The sequence below is a fragment of the Impatiens glandulifera genome, chromosome 6, assembly GCF_907164915.1.
Source record: "Impatiens glandulifera chromosome 6, dImpGla2.1, whole genome shotgun sequence".
Lineage (NCBI taxonomy): Eukaryota > Viridiplantae > Streptophyta > Magnoliopsida > Ericales > Balsaminaceae > Impatiens > Impatiens glandulifera.
In genome coordinates, this window is record NC_061867.1 from 48370092 (window position 1) to 48387230 (window position 17139).

A 17139-nucleotide genomic window follows, 5' to 3' on the forward strand; every position below is an offset into this window, starting at 1 on the left:
CCGGATAGAGATTAACACCGGGGTTTCAATACTACACAAACTGTCACAAACCCTTGAACTAGGTTCAAGTGCGGAAGAGGTTTATTTCAGGTTGAAGCAGCACACTTGTATGATAGGCAGAACCAGTTTCGGATGATGAAGGTTAAAGAAAATGGTGGGTCGGTTTCGGTAACCTGGTGATTCGGCTTAGATAAAGTTAAGTCAGTTGGAGCGGTACGGATCGGTTAGATAATGGAACCGACAGAAAGTAAATGACAAGACAAGTTTTATGGATGTTCGGAGATGAAACTCCTACGTCACCCCTTCCTCTCGAAACCGCGAGAAGGATATTCACTAAGGAATACAAGTACAATCCGATCGAGACTTATTTCCTACTCGATAACACTCTTACAATTCACACCGAAATTGCAAAACAAACACTTCAACTTTAGCACTTAGGCTCTTCTAGAGAGAGAACACACTCTTATCACTTGTAAATTAAAAGTTCATTGTGTCCCACATTTACTCTTCTTCAACTGCCCCTTTTATAGATGAAATATGCCAACGGTCATATTTCATTTCCTTGAATCTGATTGGCTGAGCAGAAGTGCAGAGGTTCAGTGATTCAGACCTTGCGGTCGTCTTTTCAGACCTGACGGTCAATCTCAGACTTGACAGTCTGTTCTTCCGGTATGTAAGGCAAACCTGCTAGGTTTGTCTTTTACTCAATGTGGACACTGTCTGTTAGACAGTTGTCTGTACTTGGAAGATCTCCTTTCTGACTTATCCCGAAGTGGAAAGATCCTGTAGGACTGTCTTCTGCAGTGTGCAGACTTTCCTCAGACTTATATAGATATCGAAATGTTCAGTCTGTTCCTTTGGTATCATCCTCAACAGATACCCGAATTGTCTTCTTGTACTTGGTCGGTCATTTAACTTAGCCGAATGGCTTCCGGTGTGATTGGTTTAACCGGACACATTCCGGTTATTCCTTTGTGGCTGATCGGCTGTCTAAGGTTTCCGGTTTTTAGCTTTGACCGATCATTTTCTTTGTGCGGTCATGCTCCAAGTGTTCTTGGTCGGTTTAGTAGCTTGACCGGCTAGTTTTCTTAGCCGGTTCTTTTGTTTGACCGGTTCGGTTCCTTGTTCCTGCATAAAAGGTTTATTTATGTTAAGTTCTGTGAACCGGTCTAATTTTATCCTATCACAAACCTAGTCGGTTTGACCTACATACTGGAAGAACAGACCGCCATGTCTGAAAAGTTGACCGCCAGGTCTGAATCACTAAACCTTTGCTCAACCAATCAAATTCAAGGAAAAGAAATATGACCGTTGGCATATTTCACCTATAAAAGGAGCAGCTGAAGAGGAGTAAAGGGGGGACACAATGGACAATTAATTTACAAGTGATAAGATTGTGTTCTATCTCTAGAAAGCTTAAGTGCTAAGTTGAAGTGTGTATTTACAATTTCGGTTAAAATTGTACGGGTGCTATCGAGCAGGAAATAAGTCTCGATCGGATTGTTTGTATTCCTTAGTGAATATCTTTCTCGCGGTTTCGAGAGGAAGGGGTGACGTAGGAGTTTTATCTCCGAACATCCATAAAACCTGTCTTGTTATTTACTTTCTGCTTACCTTACTTTATTATCGATCTGTACCAACTTATTTATACCGCTATAGGCGATTCAACAGCATTGAAACCGACTTACTGAGTTACAAGACCGACCCAGCAACTTCCAAACCTGTCTTATTCAAAACCGGTTCTGCCTATCTTGTGAGTGTGCTGCTTCAACCTGAAACAAACCTCTTCCACGCTTGAATCTGGTTCAAGGGTTTGTGACAGTTTGTGTAGTATTGAAACCCCGGTATTAATCTTTAACCGGATTAATCACCACCTTTGAGTGAGACGCGCTAACCGGCCCAACCCCGGTCTTCCAGCCGCGACCTAGATCCTAACAACTCTCGACCCGACAATCTGAACACTTTAAAAATTAAACATCATTATATATATAGATTTCATTAAAAGTTAATATTCGCGACTCCAACATTGAGCATATGCGAATCATAATTAAATTAATTTATAAATGAAAATTTAGATGGGAAAAATGTTTAATTTGATGTTGTTCATATACTAAAAAGGTTTATTTATATTTTATTTTATATCTATTAACAAAGTGATTACGTTTACTACTATTATTTAGAATTTTAAAACAATTGTAATATGATTTCTTTTAGTAGAAGATTTAATTCCTACAAAAACTGTAGGTACCATTTAGGTCTAGATAGCTTATAACTACTATGGATGTTATGGATGTTAATAGAGTGATTCGGTTTGAGAAATCATGACCATTCCCACCCCAAATTTACCAACATGCCTCAATCTCCGACGGAGATATTAAATAAGAACCATTCTCGCCCAATCGGGGACGTGGTTTCCCGCTATGCACCGAAAACCGAAAATCATTTAACATAAAATATAAATAATAAAATAAAATGATTGATATATTTATAAGTTGAATAAATTTGAATGAGAGAAGATGAAAAAAATTTAAAAAAGGGTAATAAATTTATTAAATAAGTATATGTTAATTATTTTAAATAATTATCATTAAAAATAAAATTTGGGCTCAGTTCGGTTCGAGAATCGGTGAGGAACATATAAATACTATCCCCGTCCGATCAACATATTTAAGGTTTTTCTCGATCCGCCCCGATCCCCAATCAAAGCGGGAGAAAAAGGTTCAGATCGATTACCGCGTAACGATTTTAAATTATCATCCTTTATAATAAATAAGTAAGTTTAAACTAAATAAAATATGCACTTAGTTGTTTAACATTTAAACTCTATTATAATGTATTGTATAATAGTTAACCCTTAATCAAATACACTCAATTATAATTAAAGTATGATCATTAAGTTGATATTAGAGTTATAACAAATTAAATGGTTAAAAAGAAGTAATACAAGACAATATGTCCATGAATGTTTGGTATATTTTTGAAATTGGAATTTAAGGGATTAATTTCAATTTGAATGTAGGTTATACCATTTTACATTAAGATTTATGATTATAACTAGGAAGATCCTCGTGCAATGCACACGAATAAAAATATATTGTTAAAAAGTCTCACGTTCATCAAATTTGGTGTTGAATTTAAAATATAAAGTATTATTAGCCTATTTAGTTAAAGAGTTATACTTGTTTTTGTTAGATGCGAGTTCGAAACATACCTATAACATTTTTAATTTTATTTTTAACAGTTTTAAGTTTATGGGCAGGTAAACCCAGAATCCGATTCAAATATCCATTACTCTCACATATATATCCAAATTAAGCACACAACTCTCAACCCGGTAATTTGAACACTTTCAAAATTAAGCATAATTATATATATATATATAGATTCCAATCCAATTCAAATCAACTTGTAATTCTCAATTTCATTTTTCTTATATTGGAATTACAATTTTAATATTTATTATTTTTATATATTTTTTTCAAACAAAACATCTTATTAGTTGATCCAATTACCATGTGGTTATCTTAATAATATAGAATTAAATTATAATTTTATAAAATTTTCAAACTTGGAAATTGAACAACGTTACTCCATCAATGAGTCTACATAAAAAAAAAAATTAAAATATCATGGATTCGATTCTCATTGGAAGCATTTTGAATTAAAACAGAAGGTGATTAATGTGGGGGTGTGCCTAAGTAGTTGTTAGGAGTCTTGGATCGATATAAATTTTACTATCCCTATTATTTTTTGATAGTCCGGTTTAATGATTGTATTTAATCGATGTAAACATCTATATTCACATTTATAACGCGGTTATGAAGGACGAATTCAGAAATTATAATTAAGGTAAACTTGATAAAAATGAAGAAAATATTTAGAGGTGAACTGTTTGAATAAAATAATATATATAAATAAATGAACATTGACTTAAGAAAATTAACACACTAAACAACTAATATTATTATTATTATTATTGATAATAATTTTATTTATTTTTATTTATTTAAATTGGTCTTTTTTATTTATTTTTATTTATTTTATTTTAATACCACTCATAAAATAAAAATAGATTTGTAGTCATCACCTTTCTTAAGCTACTACTATTGTAATTTTCTCTCTTGAAAAGTGTAGTTCCTTTTTTAAATTTGAAATACATTTTTTTTTTCTTGGACCATTTTAGAAAACAAGAATTATAATGAGAAACTAGCATTTAGCCCGTGCATTTGCACGAATAATAATATAAAAAACCGTGAAAAAAATTACGGATAACATTTTTAATTTTATTTTTAACCGTTTTAAGTTTATGGGTGGGTCAACCCACAATCCGACCCAAGTATCTATTTACTCAATATCATTATATATTAATTAGTTAAAAAATTAAACTTATATTAATATTAAAACGTCCCGCGTTTATCAAATTTGGTGTTGAATTTAAAATATAAAGTCTTTGTAGCCTAGTTGGTTAAAGAGTTGTACTTGTTTTGTTAGGTTGCAAGTTCGAAACATACCTCTAGCATTTTTAATTTTATTTTTAACCATTTAAAAACGGATCAACCCACAATCCGACCCAAGTATCCAAATTAACCACAGCTCTCGACCCGGCAATCCGGACACTTTAAAAATTAAGCATCATTATATTTATATATATATAGATTGATAATTCCAATTTTAATTTTTTTTTTCAAACTAAGAGGGTTTAAGATGGAAAAAAAAAATTCATTTAATACCCGTAACTCCTCTTTCAATTTAAAACCCCCCAAAAAAACAAAAAAAAAATTGTAATTTCATGTAGAAAACAAACTCCATTTTCAGTTCATCCATTAGCTTTTCCTAAATGTCATCTTCTTCAAATTCCTCAAACTTCAACGAACACAGATGGGTAATTTACATTCAAAAAACCCTAAATGAAGATCAAGAAGATACCAACGATTTCTCCATCACCATCTTCACCATCCCCAAAACCCTAATGGTTTCCGATCCAGATTCTTACATCCCTCATCAAATCGCCATAGGACCTTACCATCATTCCCGTCCAGAGCTATACGAAATGGAGCGTTACAAACTTGCTGCCGCCAAAAGAACCCAAAAATCCTTCCAACCCATTAAAATTCATCACATCGTCGATCATTTCTCAAAATTCGAATCCAAAATTCGTTCTTCTTACAACAAATTTCTCGATTTCAATGGCGAAACGTTGGCCTGGATGATGGTTGTTGATGTTTGTTTCCTTCTTGAGTTTCTCCGAGTTTATGTTGATAAAGAAGGAAATCTCCGGCCACGAATTCATAATTCAATTCTAAGAGATGTTATGATGATGGAGAATCAGATTCCTTTGTTTCTTCTTAGAATTGCGTTAGAATTCCGCGGAGAAACGAAGGAATCGGCTGATGAACTGTTACTTTGCATGATAATGGGTATGTCTGAAGAGATTTCGCCGTTGAAGATGATCGGAGAACTGCCGCCGGAGAATATTTCAGTTCATGAATCAGCACACTTTGTTGATTTCCTTTATAATTTACTCGTGCCTAAATCTATAGATTATCCTGATGAAGATGCGACATTTGTTGATGATCAGAATTCAACTGAATTTGCTGGACATTTGAGTTATGCCCGCCAAGTGTTCGACAAAATGCGGATGAAATTTAACACGGAAAGAGGTTTATTCAAAAACATAATTTCGTCTAAACCGGTTAGATTAGCGATTAAATTACCTCTATCGATTATCCTTAACTTACCCATTATTAATCTTTTTAAACAACCTTTAGAACATATGTCATTTAACAAAGGGCTTGAAAAAAAAGACGATGAAAATAGTAACAACCTAAACAAACCTCCTTTAATGGAAGAAATTTCAATTCCATCAGTTTCGGAACTCATTTTAGCGGGAGTGAAATTCGTGCCTACTACACAAAACAATATAATGACAATCAACTTCGATGAATCCACGTCAACATTTTACCTTCCAACTGTCGTCCTAGAGGTAAACACGAGATCGGTTTTGAGGAATTTAGTGGCATACGAGACTTGCACATCATCCGGACCGTTGATTTTCACACGTTATACCGAGATGATGAATGGGATCATCGACACAGAAGAGGACGCTCGATTGTTGAGGGAAAAAGGGATCATAGTGAACCATTTGAAGAGCGATGAGGAGGCGGCTGATTTATGGAATGGGATGAGCAAATCTATCAAATTGACGAAAGTGTTGTTTCTTGATAAAACGATTGAAGATGTGAACAAGTATTATCAAAGTAGTTGGAAGGTTAAGGTGAGAAAATTTGTCAATTTTTATATCTTGGAGTCTTGGCATGTCTTCGTATTACTTGCGATTATCTTGTTATTGTTTATAATGAGTTTACAAGCTATTGCAATATTTATAGGTATCAATATGTCTCACAAGTCAAAAGATGTAATAAAATAATTTTTTTTGTTTTGTTAATATTTAATGATATTAATTAATAAAATAATTCAATTTTTTGCATGACTATTAATGTAACAAATAATAATAGTTTACTCTAAAAATAATTAATAAAATGATGTTGGTTCCTTTGATTGAAAGAAATTCAAGAATAAGATTAACCTAATTAGAATTTGGAAACTCTTTGCATAAAAAACACTTGTTTGAAAATTTTAACAAATTATAATTTAGAAAGCGCTTCAAAAATTTCTGGCCCAAAACTTTGTATCAATGTTGTTCCGTTTTCATTGAAACAAATGCTAGTGTTAGATGAAATTGTGTGGTGGATAAAGATGTTATTCATTCTTTGATAATGTTTTCCTATCAATTAACATATTTTTGCTTGTAGAAATAAGATTGTTTTTTCGCATTAAGGAGATATTTGAGAACATTACAACTTGTCGTATGTAATGTCGGTGGAAGCTACAACCAGATACTTTATTTGGATTTTATATTTTTTTTTGAAAAGAATAAAAAGCGAATTGAAAGTAGTAACAATTGATTCACTAAACTACATCCTTGAACAAGACTTGTATGTTGGAACTCCGGGACACCTGTCTAGTCCAATAGGCTTATTATAATAATAAATAAGTTAATATTACCGTTGCAATTACTTTTTTCATTTGCGTCTTGCAACCTAATAAATCCTTTGACTTTTAGATTATTTTTACAAAGAATAAAAGTAAAAATAGACTCATGAGAAAAATAAATGTCAAAGCTAAAGATTAAATAGGTCATCATAAATAGTAATCATAGGGGAAATTTGATGAAATGATATAAAGATGCCTATAATTGCTAAAAGTGTCAGCGCATAAAAAAAACGTTGGTGACACATTTATTTTTTTGGACGAAAATGCCCCATTGCGAGACGCAACCAACATTCGCGTGACGATTTTTTTTTAAAAATTTCGTCTCGCGAATGCTGGTATCGTCTCGCGACTGTGGACGTCCGCGACATAGGCAAAATTGTCCGGAAAAAATTAAATGTGTCACCAACGTTTTTTTTATGCGCGGACACTTTTAGCAATTAGGGACATCTTTAGTGATATTTCATCAAATTTCCCAATCACATATAGTACATTATTAATATAGTCATGATATTAATGATGGCATAGTTATTATGACATAGTTATTGAGATTCAAATGACATAGTTATTGTAACTAGTCAATCTACTAATAATATAGGAAAAGTGAAACATACAAGTGTTTTCATGAATTTTGCTAAATTTAAAAATAACAATCACAACAATGAAACATAGAGTGTATGATGTTAACTTAGCTTGGAGGAGTAGTCCTAATAGAGGAAATATCCATTCTCTGACAGATGTTAGAACTTCGACTCTTAAGGTTAGAAGACTTTTTTAGTTGTGGGTGGTATTTTTTTTATATGTGATCATACAAGTTGGTGATATTTTTTTTTATTAATGTTTATGGATAATGTATGACATTTTATGTAATAACTTCAACAACATTATTATATTTTTTTAACTATTCGATTAAGATTTTTTTAACTATACGAATCAATGAAATGAATTTTATTCTTTTAAGAAAAATTTTAGTCCAATTAAATTTATGGATTCCTTACCCTACAAGGAAATAGTGTATTTGCGACGTAATTTATCAATGTAATTTCTAATGAATATATAATTTGCGACGTTTTTTTTCCTCTAAATAATTATTTCGCAAATATGTGTCTGTAATACTCCAACGGATAAGAATTTAATCGAAAAGTTTTTGTGATGATTTTTTCAATATATATTTTTGCGACACTATTTCCGATTACATTTTTCAACATTTTTTCCATTTAATTTTGTTTAGTCAGTAAATATTGACGACAGTCTTTATGCATAACACCGAAAAAGGGGTCAAAACCGAGAGTTAAAACTCTCGGTTTTGACCCTATAACTTTCGTTGAAGACACCTTACCGAAGGTTTTAGTTACTCTCGCCATCCCTCGGTATTGACTCTCTCGGGTTTTCCACAAAGAGAAAAACCGAGAGTTATATGAAAACTTTCGGGTTTTTCTCTTTGTGGAAAAACCGAGGGTTTTATAAAGACCTTTCGGTTTTTCTCTTTGTTGAAAAACCGAGGGTTTTACAAATAACTTTCGGTTTTTCTCTTTGTGGAAAAACCGAGGGTTTTGCAAACAACTTTCGGTTTTTCTCTTTGTGGGAAAACCGAGAGTTTTGATTGAACTTTCGGTTTTCCTCTTCGGGTAAAAACCGAGAGTTTTCTAATAACTCTCGGTTTTCTCCTTTTCAAGAAAACCGAGAGTTTTGTAATAACTATCGGTTTTTCTACAAAGAGAAAAACCGAAAGTTATATGAAAACTCTCGGTTTTTACCCGAAGAGGAAAACCGAAAGTTCAATCAAAACTCTCGGTTTTCCTCTTTTGGGTAAAAACCGAGGGTTTGTCATATAACTCTCGGTTTTCTCTTTGGCTAAAAACCGAGAGTTTTCTAATATCTCTCGGTTTTTCCACAAAGAGAAAACCGAAGGTTTTTAATATTACTTTCGGTTTTTTCCCGTAAATTTTTAAAAATGTGCGGATTATTTTGCTCGCAACCAAAACCTGTTCAGCCAAACCAATATATTAATGATAAAAGAAATGCAACATACATTAAACGATCACATTAATTGATCATGAACATTACAAAATTCGAAACCAAACTAATATTCCGAACAATCTGTTCTAAATTCAACCACTAATGAAAACATGTTTTGAATCGAAACAACCTTAGCTTGTGGGGGGAGGAGGTGGTTGTTGCCTCATATACAATTCGATTCTCTCCATTCTTGCGTTCATCTCTAACTTCTCCCTCTCCATTCTTGTCACAATTTCTTCCTTTTCCGCTTGCATTTCTTCCATTCTACGCCTTCTTTCTTCATCCCTCTTCTCCAGTTCCTCCAGCTTGAGCTTCATTATTTGATTCTCTTTTAACAATCGCTCATTGTTTCGCTGTGAACTGTTTCCACTACGACGATCCTCACGAAAGTGTGTGGGCCGGACGCCTGATCCCATTCCGAACACTATCCCGTGTTTTTGTTGTCCGAACACCCTCTCCGTCAATTCAAAATCCGATATTCCCGGTTCGTTACTAACAACCTCCTCCATCTCAGCCTGCACAATTCAAATAAAATATCATTTCTATAATAAAAAACTAGGCATATTCAATTCACTTACAATTTTCTCTTGCACGTGTTCGTCCGGGACGGGTGTTGGGTTTTCTTGTGTCGGTTTTGGTGTACGGGTCCTCTTGAATACTTCAATTACAGACGGTGCCCGTCCCATTTCAATCGCCTGTTGAAATAAATGATTTATATAATTAATAACAATCTTTAGATTAAGTTATTACAAATAATGTACTTACCAACTCGTCTTCAATTTGTGCAAACGGTCTACTTCCCGTTCGATGCGGGAATTTCAGATTCTTCCGGTTCTTAATATTTGTAGAACTGTGTCTCTGTATTTGAAATAACAAATGAAGTTAGATTAATTAATATCAACTTTTATTTGAATTATAAAACCGTACCTTAAACGTTTCTGTGAAGAAATGGTTGCGACACACAAACTCCCAATCATCTCGATCGTAGTCTGGTGGAGGATTATCCAGTACCGCCGCCTCGTCTCCTTTGTGGACGCGGATATTTGTCTTGTTCAAATCCGACCGCCATCTATCCCATATCTGATTGGCGTGTCCCAACCCGGTCTTTCGAAAAGACTCAATGTCACCATTAGTCGCTTCGAACGGATCCTGAAAAAAATAACATCCAAATGTTAAAAATAATTATTTAATGACGTAATGTATAATCAAGTAATAAGTATTACCTTGATAGCAGTCCACAGTGAATCCAATTGGTCTGCACTTAAAGCCTTCCACTTGAGAAGACGGTGTGAGACGGCTGCGGGGTCCCGAATAATCGACCCCACATGTCTAGACCACCGTGTTCTTCCCACGTCTGTACCGCCTGGCCTCCCATCCTTCTCTCTAAACGTTAGAGGGATCCTCGTCCCCGCTACCCTCTTAGACAACGCAATATTCTTGTTCTTCCCCCGTCTCTTGCGGGCAGAAGATTCTTCAAAATTATCAAAATCATAATTAAATATGTCAATCAATTGAAACACTAACTAATTTGTAAACGAAATACCTGTCGATGATGGGTCGGGAGTGGTCCCGTGCTCCTCCTCGTCATCCTGCTCCTCGATAGGCTCCTCAAGACCCTCGTCTTCAGCCTCATCGCTAGGCACCATATCAGCGAATGTGCTCTCTATAAACTCTTGGAGCTCACTAGCCTCAACATCCTCGTCTGTTGGGGGAGGCGCAGTAGCTATCGGGACCACAACAATCGGTGGTTGGTCTCTAGAAGACGATCTTCGAAGCTTTAACGACTCGGATTGGGCAAGTAGGTTTTGGTAGCTTTTATCCAATTTCTTGGGTGTCTTCCTCATATTCTTCCAAGTTGTTTTAGGACCTTCAGACATTCTTAATTCACACCATTAATAAAATTGAGTGAATAATTGAAATAAAGTAGTAATAAAAATGAATATAAAGTTAAAAACATAAATCTACCTAATTAATTAATCTGAACTATATGTTTGTAAACCGCGGTTTTATTTTTGTCACAATCTTCCAACCGGGTTGGGCTGACATATCAGGGGCGTAGAATACTTGTTTTGCTTGACTCGCCAATATATACGGGTCTTGACTTTGGGTTTTCAAAATTCGGTTTACATTTACACTTACGAAGCCATATTTATCCACTTTCACTCCTAGTTCCCCCGAGTGTGTATCAAACCACTTACACTTGAATAAAACAACTCGTTTGTGAGAATAGTATTGTACTTCGATTATATCCGTCAAAACTCCGTAGTATGACATAGTTTCAGATCCGTTGTACCCCTCAACAACCACCCCACTATTTTTAGTTGTCAAACCTTCGTCGTGTTTTCTGTACAGAATTTGAATCCGTTTACTTTACACCAAACATACATAGACGAGTACATACTTGGACCTTCTCCTAAGATCTTGAGGTCTCTTGACATGTCGTCAATTTCTGCTAAATGGACGACCTATATATGTATCCGAAATGAAGTTGTTAATATGAATAAAAAGAGTTAGGATATATGGTTTGTAATTTACTCACTCGATGCTTGAAATATGCGGCAAACGTTTCTCCACTAGACTCGTTGTTATAATCTCTGCAAATAGATCGAATATTAAATAGCACACTCTTTAATGCTAATTAGTAACAATAACATTGAATCTTACATGTAAAAAGATTCTGCTTCGGGACAATTTTTTAAAATGTAAGAATGAGCTGTCACTCGATCGATATAATCCAAGTTGTATACTTTTCCGTTAGATAAGTCTTCCAATGATGCAAATATTGAAATGCCCGAGATTTCAGGTTGTGCATTTTCTTGATCTTGTTCCTCCATATACCTGGCACATAAACTAATACTTTCGTTAACAAGATAGCTCTCGCTTATAGAGGCTTCGGGGTGGTTATTATTCCGCAAATATCTTTTCATTGTACCCATGTAATGTTCAAACGGATACATCCATCGATACTGAACAGGTCCTCCAAGCAAAGCCTCAAATGACAAGTGAACCGGGAGATGCATCATGATGTCGAAGATTGACGGCGGAAAAATCATTTCAAATTTGCAAAGTGTCAATGTAATATCCATGTACAATTGTTCCAGGTCCTCTTGAATCAACTCTTTGAAGCACAACAACCGAAAGAAACGAGACAAATTTACTAACGCATCATACACATACTCTGGAAGCAATCCACGAGTTGCTAAAGGAATTAGATATTCCAATAAAATGTGACAATCATGACTCTTTAATCCCGAAAGCTTTTTCTCTTCCAAATTTACACAACCGCCGATATTTGAGCAAAACTCATCAGGCAACTTGAGATCTATCAAGAAGTTACAAAGACGTATTTTATTTTCGGATGTCAAAGTGAAAGGCGCTTCTGGATAATGAACAACTCCTTCATCATTTATAGGATGTAACCATGATTTTATGCCTAAGAGTTCTAAGTCTTTACGGGCTTTAGGACCATCCTTAGTCTTCTCTTTCACATTTATTATTGTTCCCAACACGCTATCACAGATATTTTTCTCAATATGCATCATATCCAAATTATGTCTCAATAATAGCGATTTCCAATAAGGCAGACGGAAGAAAATGCTAAGTTTATTCCAATTGTCTTCTCGCGTTTCATGATATATCTTGGTTCTCTTGCTCAGATCCGCACTAAGAATTATGTCTTCTAGGTCTCGTGCTTGCTCGTAACATTCTTGCCCCGTTAACAATCTAGGGGGATCTCTATAATCAGTTTGACCATCAAACGACTCTTTATCCCTTCTGTATTTGTGCTTCGGTGGAAGGAAACGTCTATGACCCAAGTAACATTGTTTGGAACCATGAACCAATCGAAGGGATACCGTGTCGTTGTTACAACAAGGACAAGCGAATTTACCTTTCGTACTCCAGCCTGATAAATTCGCGTATGCGGGAAAGTCGTTAATGGTCCACAACAACGCCGCTCGCATGTTAAAGTATTGCGAGGTGTGTGCATCAAACGTTTTCACACCTGTTTGCCACAGTTCATGCAACTCTTCGATCAATGGCTGAAGAAATATGTCAATTGCATCTCCCGGACTCTTTGGACCCGGAATTAACATAAATAAGATGAAATTGCTAGAATCCATACAAGTCGTGGGTGACACATTATAAGGAACGAGAATAACCGGCCAAACACTGTATAATTTTTTCCCATTTGCAAATGGCTGAAACCCATCGCTTGATAAACCCAGTCTTACGTTTCGAGATTCTGAAGCAAAATCTGTATAATTTTCATCAAACGTCTTCCAAGTTAAGGAATCAGCGGGATGTCTCAACGTATCACTATCAACTCTTCCTTCTTTATGTCATCTCATCATTGGAGCCGTTTTTGAGGACATGTATAGTCTTTGCAGTCTTGGTATTAAAGGGAAATATCTCAACACCTTTTTTGGAATGAATTTCCCGTTTTGCTTCTCCCGAACTGTCCCACTTGTTTGGTCGACTTTCCATCTTGAAAGACCGCAAACTCTACAAGAATCTTCATTTACGTCGTCCTTCCAAAATAGCATACAGTTGTTCTTACATGCGTCTATCTTGTCATATTTTAGCCCGATATCAGTAATGAATTTTTTACTTTCGTAGTATGAGTTTGGCAATTGAGCGTCAATCGGTAATATGTAGTCTTTAAGCAGACGCAATAACATATCGAACGAAGAATTCGTCCATTGACATACATTTTATATGTGAAGTAGTTTCAGTAGTGCCGATGATTTCGTTATTCGAGCACCTTCATACAATGGCCGTTTACAATCATCAAGCAATTTATAAAATCTATGCGCATCTTCGACTGGTTCATCGTTGCTCGGGACGTCATTAACATTGGGGAACATATCGTTTATAAATTCGTGCATATAACGTTCTTCGTTGACCTCTTCATTAACTGTATTATTCATCTCCTGTCTCGCATCGTTGAATTCCGACACGGCATCCTCCGACTGATCATCGTCGTCATCATCATCATCATCTAAGTAATCGGCATCTTCATCGACATCGTCATTAACCACTTGAGTAGTACGTCTCTTTTCTCCATGAAAATACCAATACTCATAATGAACATTTATTCCATAAATGATGAGGTGAGTCTTCACTTCGTCTATTTCCATAAACGGCGTGTTCAAGCATTTCACGCAGGGACATTTCACGGTTTGTCGGGATGTATTCCTAAGAGCATACTCGAGGAATTTGTCAACGCCTTCTTCGTAATCTGGATGATCTCGACGTAAGGTCATCCAGCTTTTATCGGGTACTTCCATATTTCTAATAAAATGGAAAACAACCCGCATTATTATTTACTTAAATTTGTCTAAATTAATTAGGCTTACATTATTGTAACATAATCGCTACCTAATCTATCATTATTCCAAAAAAATTCAACATAATCTAACATTTTCCAACTCAAATTCAACATAAATCTAACATTTTCTAACTAAAATTCCACCTATACAAACAATAATAATCAATTCATTCAAATAATGACTCTAACCTGAATCAACAGTAATCAATTCATTCACAAACCTAACATAAATCTAAACTAAATCTAACATTTTCTAACTAAAATTCCACCTAAAAAACAATAATAATCAATTAATTCAATAATTGACTCAAACCTAAATCAACAATAATCAATTCATTCACAAACCTAAATCTAACAAAATATAACATAAATCAAACCTAACATAAATCAAAATTAAATCTAACCTAAATCTAACATGAAAATCTAACATAATTTGACAAAATCTAACCTAAATCTAACATACATAAACATAAATTTAACATAAATAAAAAATTAAACTAACCTTGAAAGAAAAGAGCGACGAGGAAGAGCGGCGGATGTAGATCGACGGGCGGGCAGCGGGCGGATGAAGGTCCTAATCCAAACCTAATGACAAGAACTTTAACTAATCAAAATTAACCTAAAATCCAAATCAAACCTAAATAAAACTCAAATTAAAACAATATCAAATAAAACATAAATCAAACCCAAACCAAACCAATCCAATCTCAAATGAAACCTAAAATCAATTTCATTCATACCAAACTCAAATCAAACATAAATCAAACTCAAACCAATCCAATCTCAAATCAAACCTAAAATCAATTTCATTCATACCAAATTCAAATCAAACCTAAAATTAAATTCATTCATACCAAACTCAAATCAAACCTAAATAAAACTCAAATCAAACATATATAAAACTGAAATCAAACCTAAATCAAACTCAAATCAAACTAAACTCAAATCAAATCAAACCTAAAATCAAATTCATCAAACCAAAATCGAACCTAAATCAAACCTAAAACTAACCTAAATCAAACTCAAATCAAACCAAAAAATCATCATATCTAACAAATTAGATAAATCAAACTATATAAATCAACTAACCTAAAATTATATTAACTAACCTAAATCAAATCCTAAATTTAACCAACATATAACTTTAATCTAAACATATAACTCAAACTGACCTTTGATGCAGGTGGTGGGCGGTGGGGCGGCGGCTGGGCGATTCTCCAATCGGCGGCGGCGGCAGAAATCCAGTCGGGCGCGGCGACAGTGCGATTCTTCAAGCGGCGCGGCGGCTCAGCAGTTCTTCAATCGTCGTCGAGGTCTTCAAGCAGTGGGCTGTTGGCGGCGTCGTCTTCAATCCGGCGTCGTCTTCAATCCGGCGTCGTCTTCAATCGAGCGTCGGGTAGAGATAAGCGGGGCGGCGCAGAGAGGAATCGGGGCGGCGCGGAAGATGAATCGGGGAGAGAAGAAAGAAAGAAAGAAAGAAAGAAAGAAAAAGAAAGAAAGTCGCGGGTTTTGTTTTTTTAATTGGTCATTACCGAAAGTTTTATGATTAACTTTCGGTTTTGATCAATTAATTATTTCCGAGAGTTAATCACAAAACTCTCGGTTTTGATGTTTCATTACCGAAAGTTTTATGATTAACTTTCGGTTTTGATCAATTGATTAATTCCGAGGGTTAATCATAAAAATCTCGGTTTTTGATCAATATTTCCGAAAGTAAGGTAATTAACTTTCGGTTTTACAACTTGGCAAATTGTTAAACTTATTGGTTTCTCACTTTCTAATAACCTTGAACAACATTAATTTAACACATTTGATATCCTTAAAACATTTCCCAATCCATATGATCAAACATTACACAAATACATAGGATAATCCTACATAAACATTCATATACACTTCTTTATATGATCAAACACATTCTTGAACACTTTAACATTAAACACAATCTAAAATTTTCAAATAAAACACACACTTGATAATATTAGTTAGGAGTACCTTGATTATACCAAAAAAACCAATTAATTTTACAATTTGTGACATAGTAATTCCGAGAGTTAATCATAAAACTCTCGGTTTTTATGGGTATTTCCGAAAGTTTTACTCTAAACTCTCGGAATTACCATTTCAAAAATTGTTAAATTAATTGGTTTTTAATCTTCTAATGACTTCGAACATTATTAATTTAACACATTTAATAACCTTAACACATTACATAAGCCATATGATCAAACTTTATACACATTCATGTCATCATAAACACAAACATATAAACACACTTCTTTATATAATCAAACACAATCATAAACATTTTAACATTAAACACAATCTTAATTTTTAAAAAACAACACACACTTGATTAGATTAGTTAAGATTCTAGATTGGAATGTATCAAACCAATTAATTTTACAAATTATGATTTGGTAACACCGAAAGTTAATAGTAGAACCTTCGGTTTTTATGGGTTTCACCGAAAGTTTTAAGAAAACCTCTCGGTCCTGACCTTAAACAGAATTTTTTAGGAAGGGTCAAAACCGAAGGTTTTTAAATAAACCTTCGATTTTTACCCTTCCCCATTTTTTGAACAAGCGTCAAAACCGAAGGTTTTCAAATAAACCTTCAGTTTTTACCCTTCCCCATACTTAGAAAATTTTCGGGTTTTTTTGAACGAGGGTCAAAACCGAAGGTTTATTTGAAAACCTTTGGTTTTTACCCTTCCCCATACTTTGAAAATTTTCTGATTT

The 17139-nt window shown here is 34.5% G+C and overlaps 1 protein-coding gene across 1 annotated transcript; it reads left to right on the top strand.

Annotated features, from left to right (window-relative positions):
- Positions 1 to 4837: 4837 nt before the first annotated feature.
- On the top strand, positions 4838 to 15798 carry LOC124943723 (putative UPF0481 protein At3g02645). Its single transcript, XM_047484198.1, has 3 exons — positions 4838 to 6274; positions 6387 to 6415; positions 15582 to 15798. Exons 1-3 carry the CDS (start codon positions 4838 to 4840, stop codon positions 15796 to 15798), a joined length of 1683 nt encoding a protein of 560 aa, XP_047340154.1.
- Positions 15799 to 17139: the final 1341 nt, after the last annotated feature.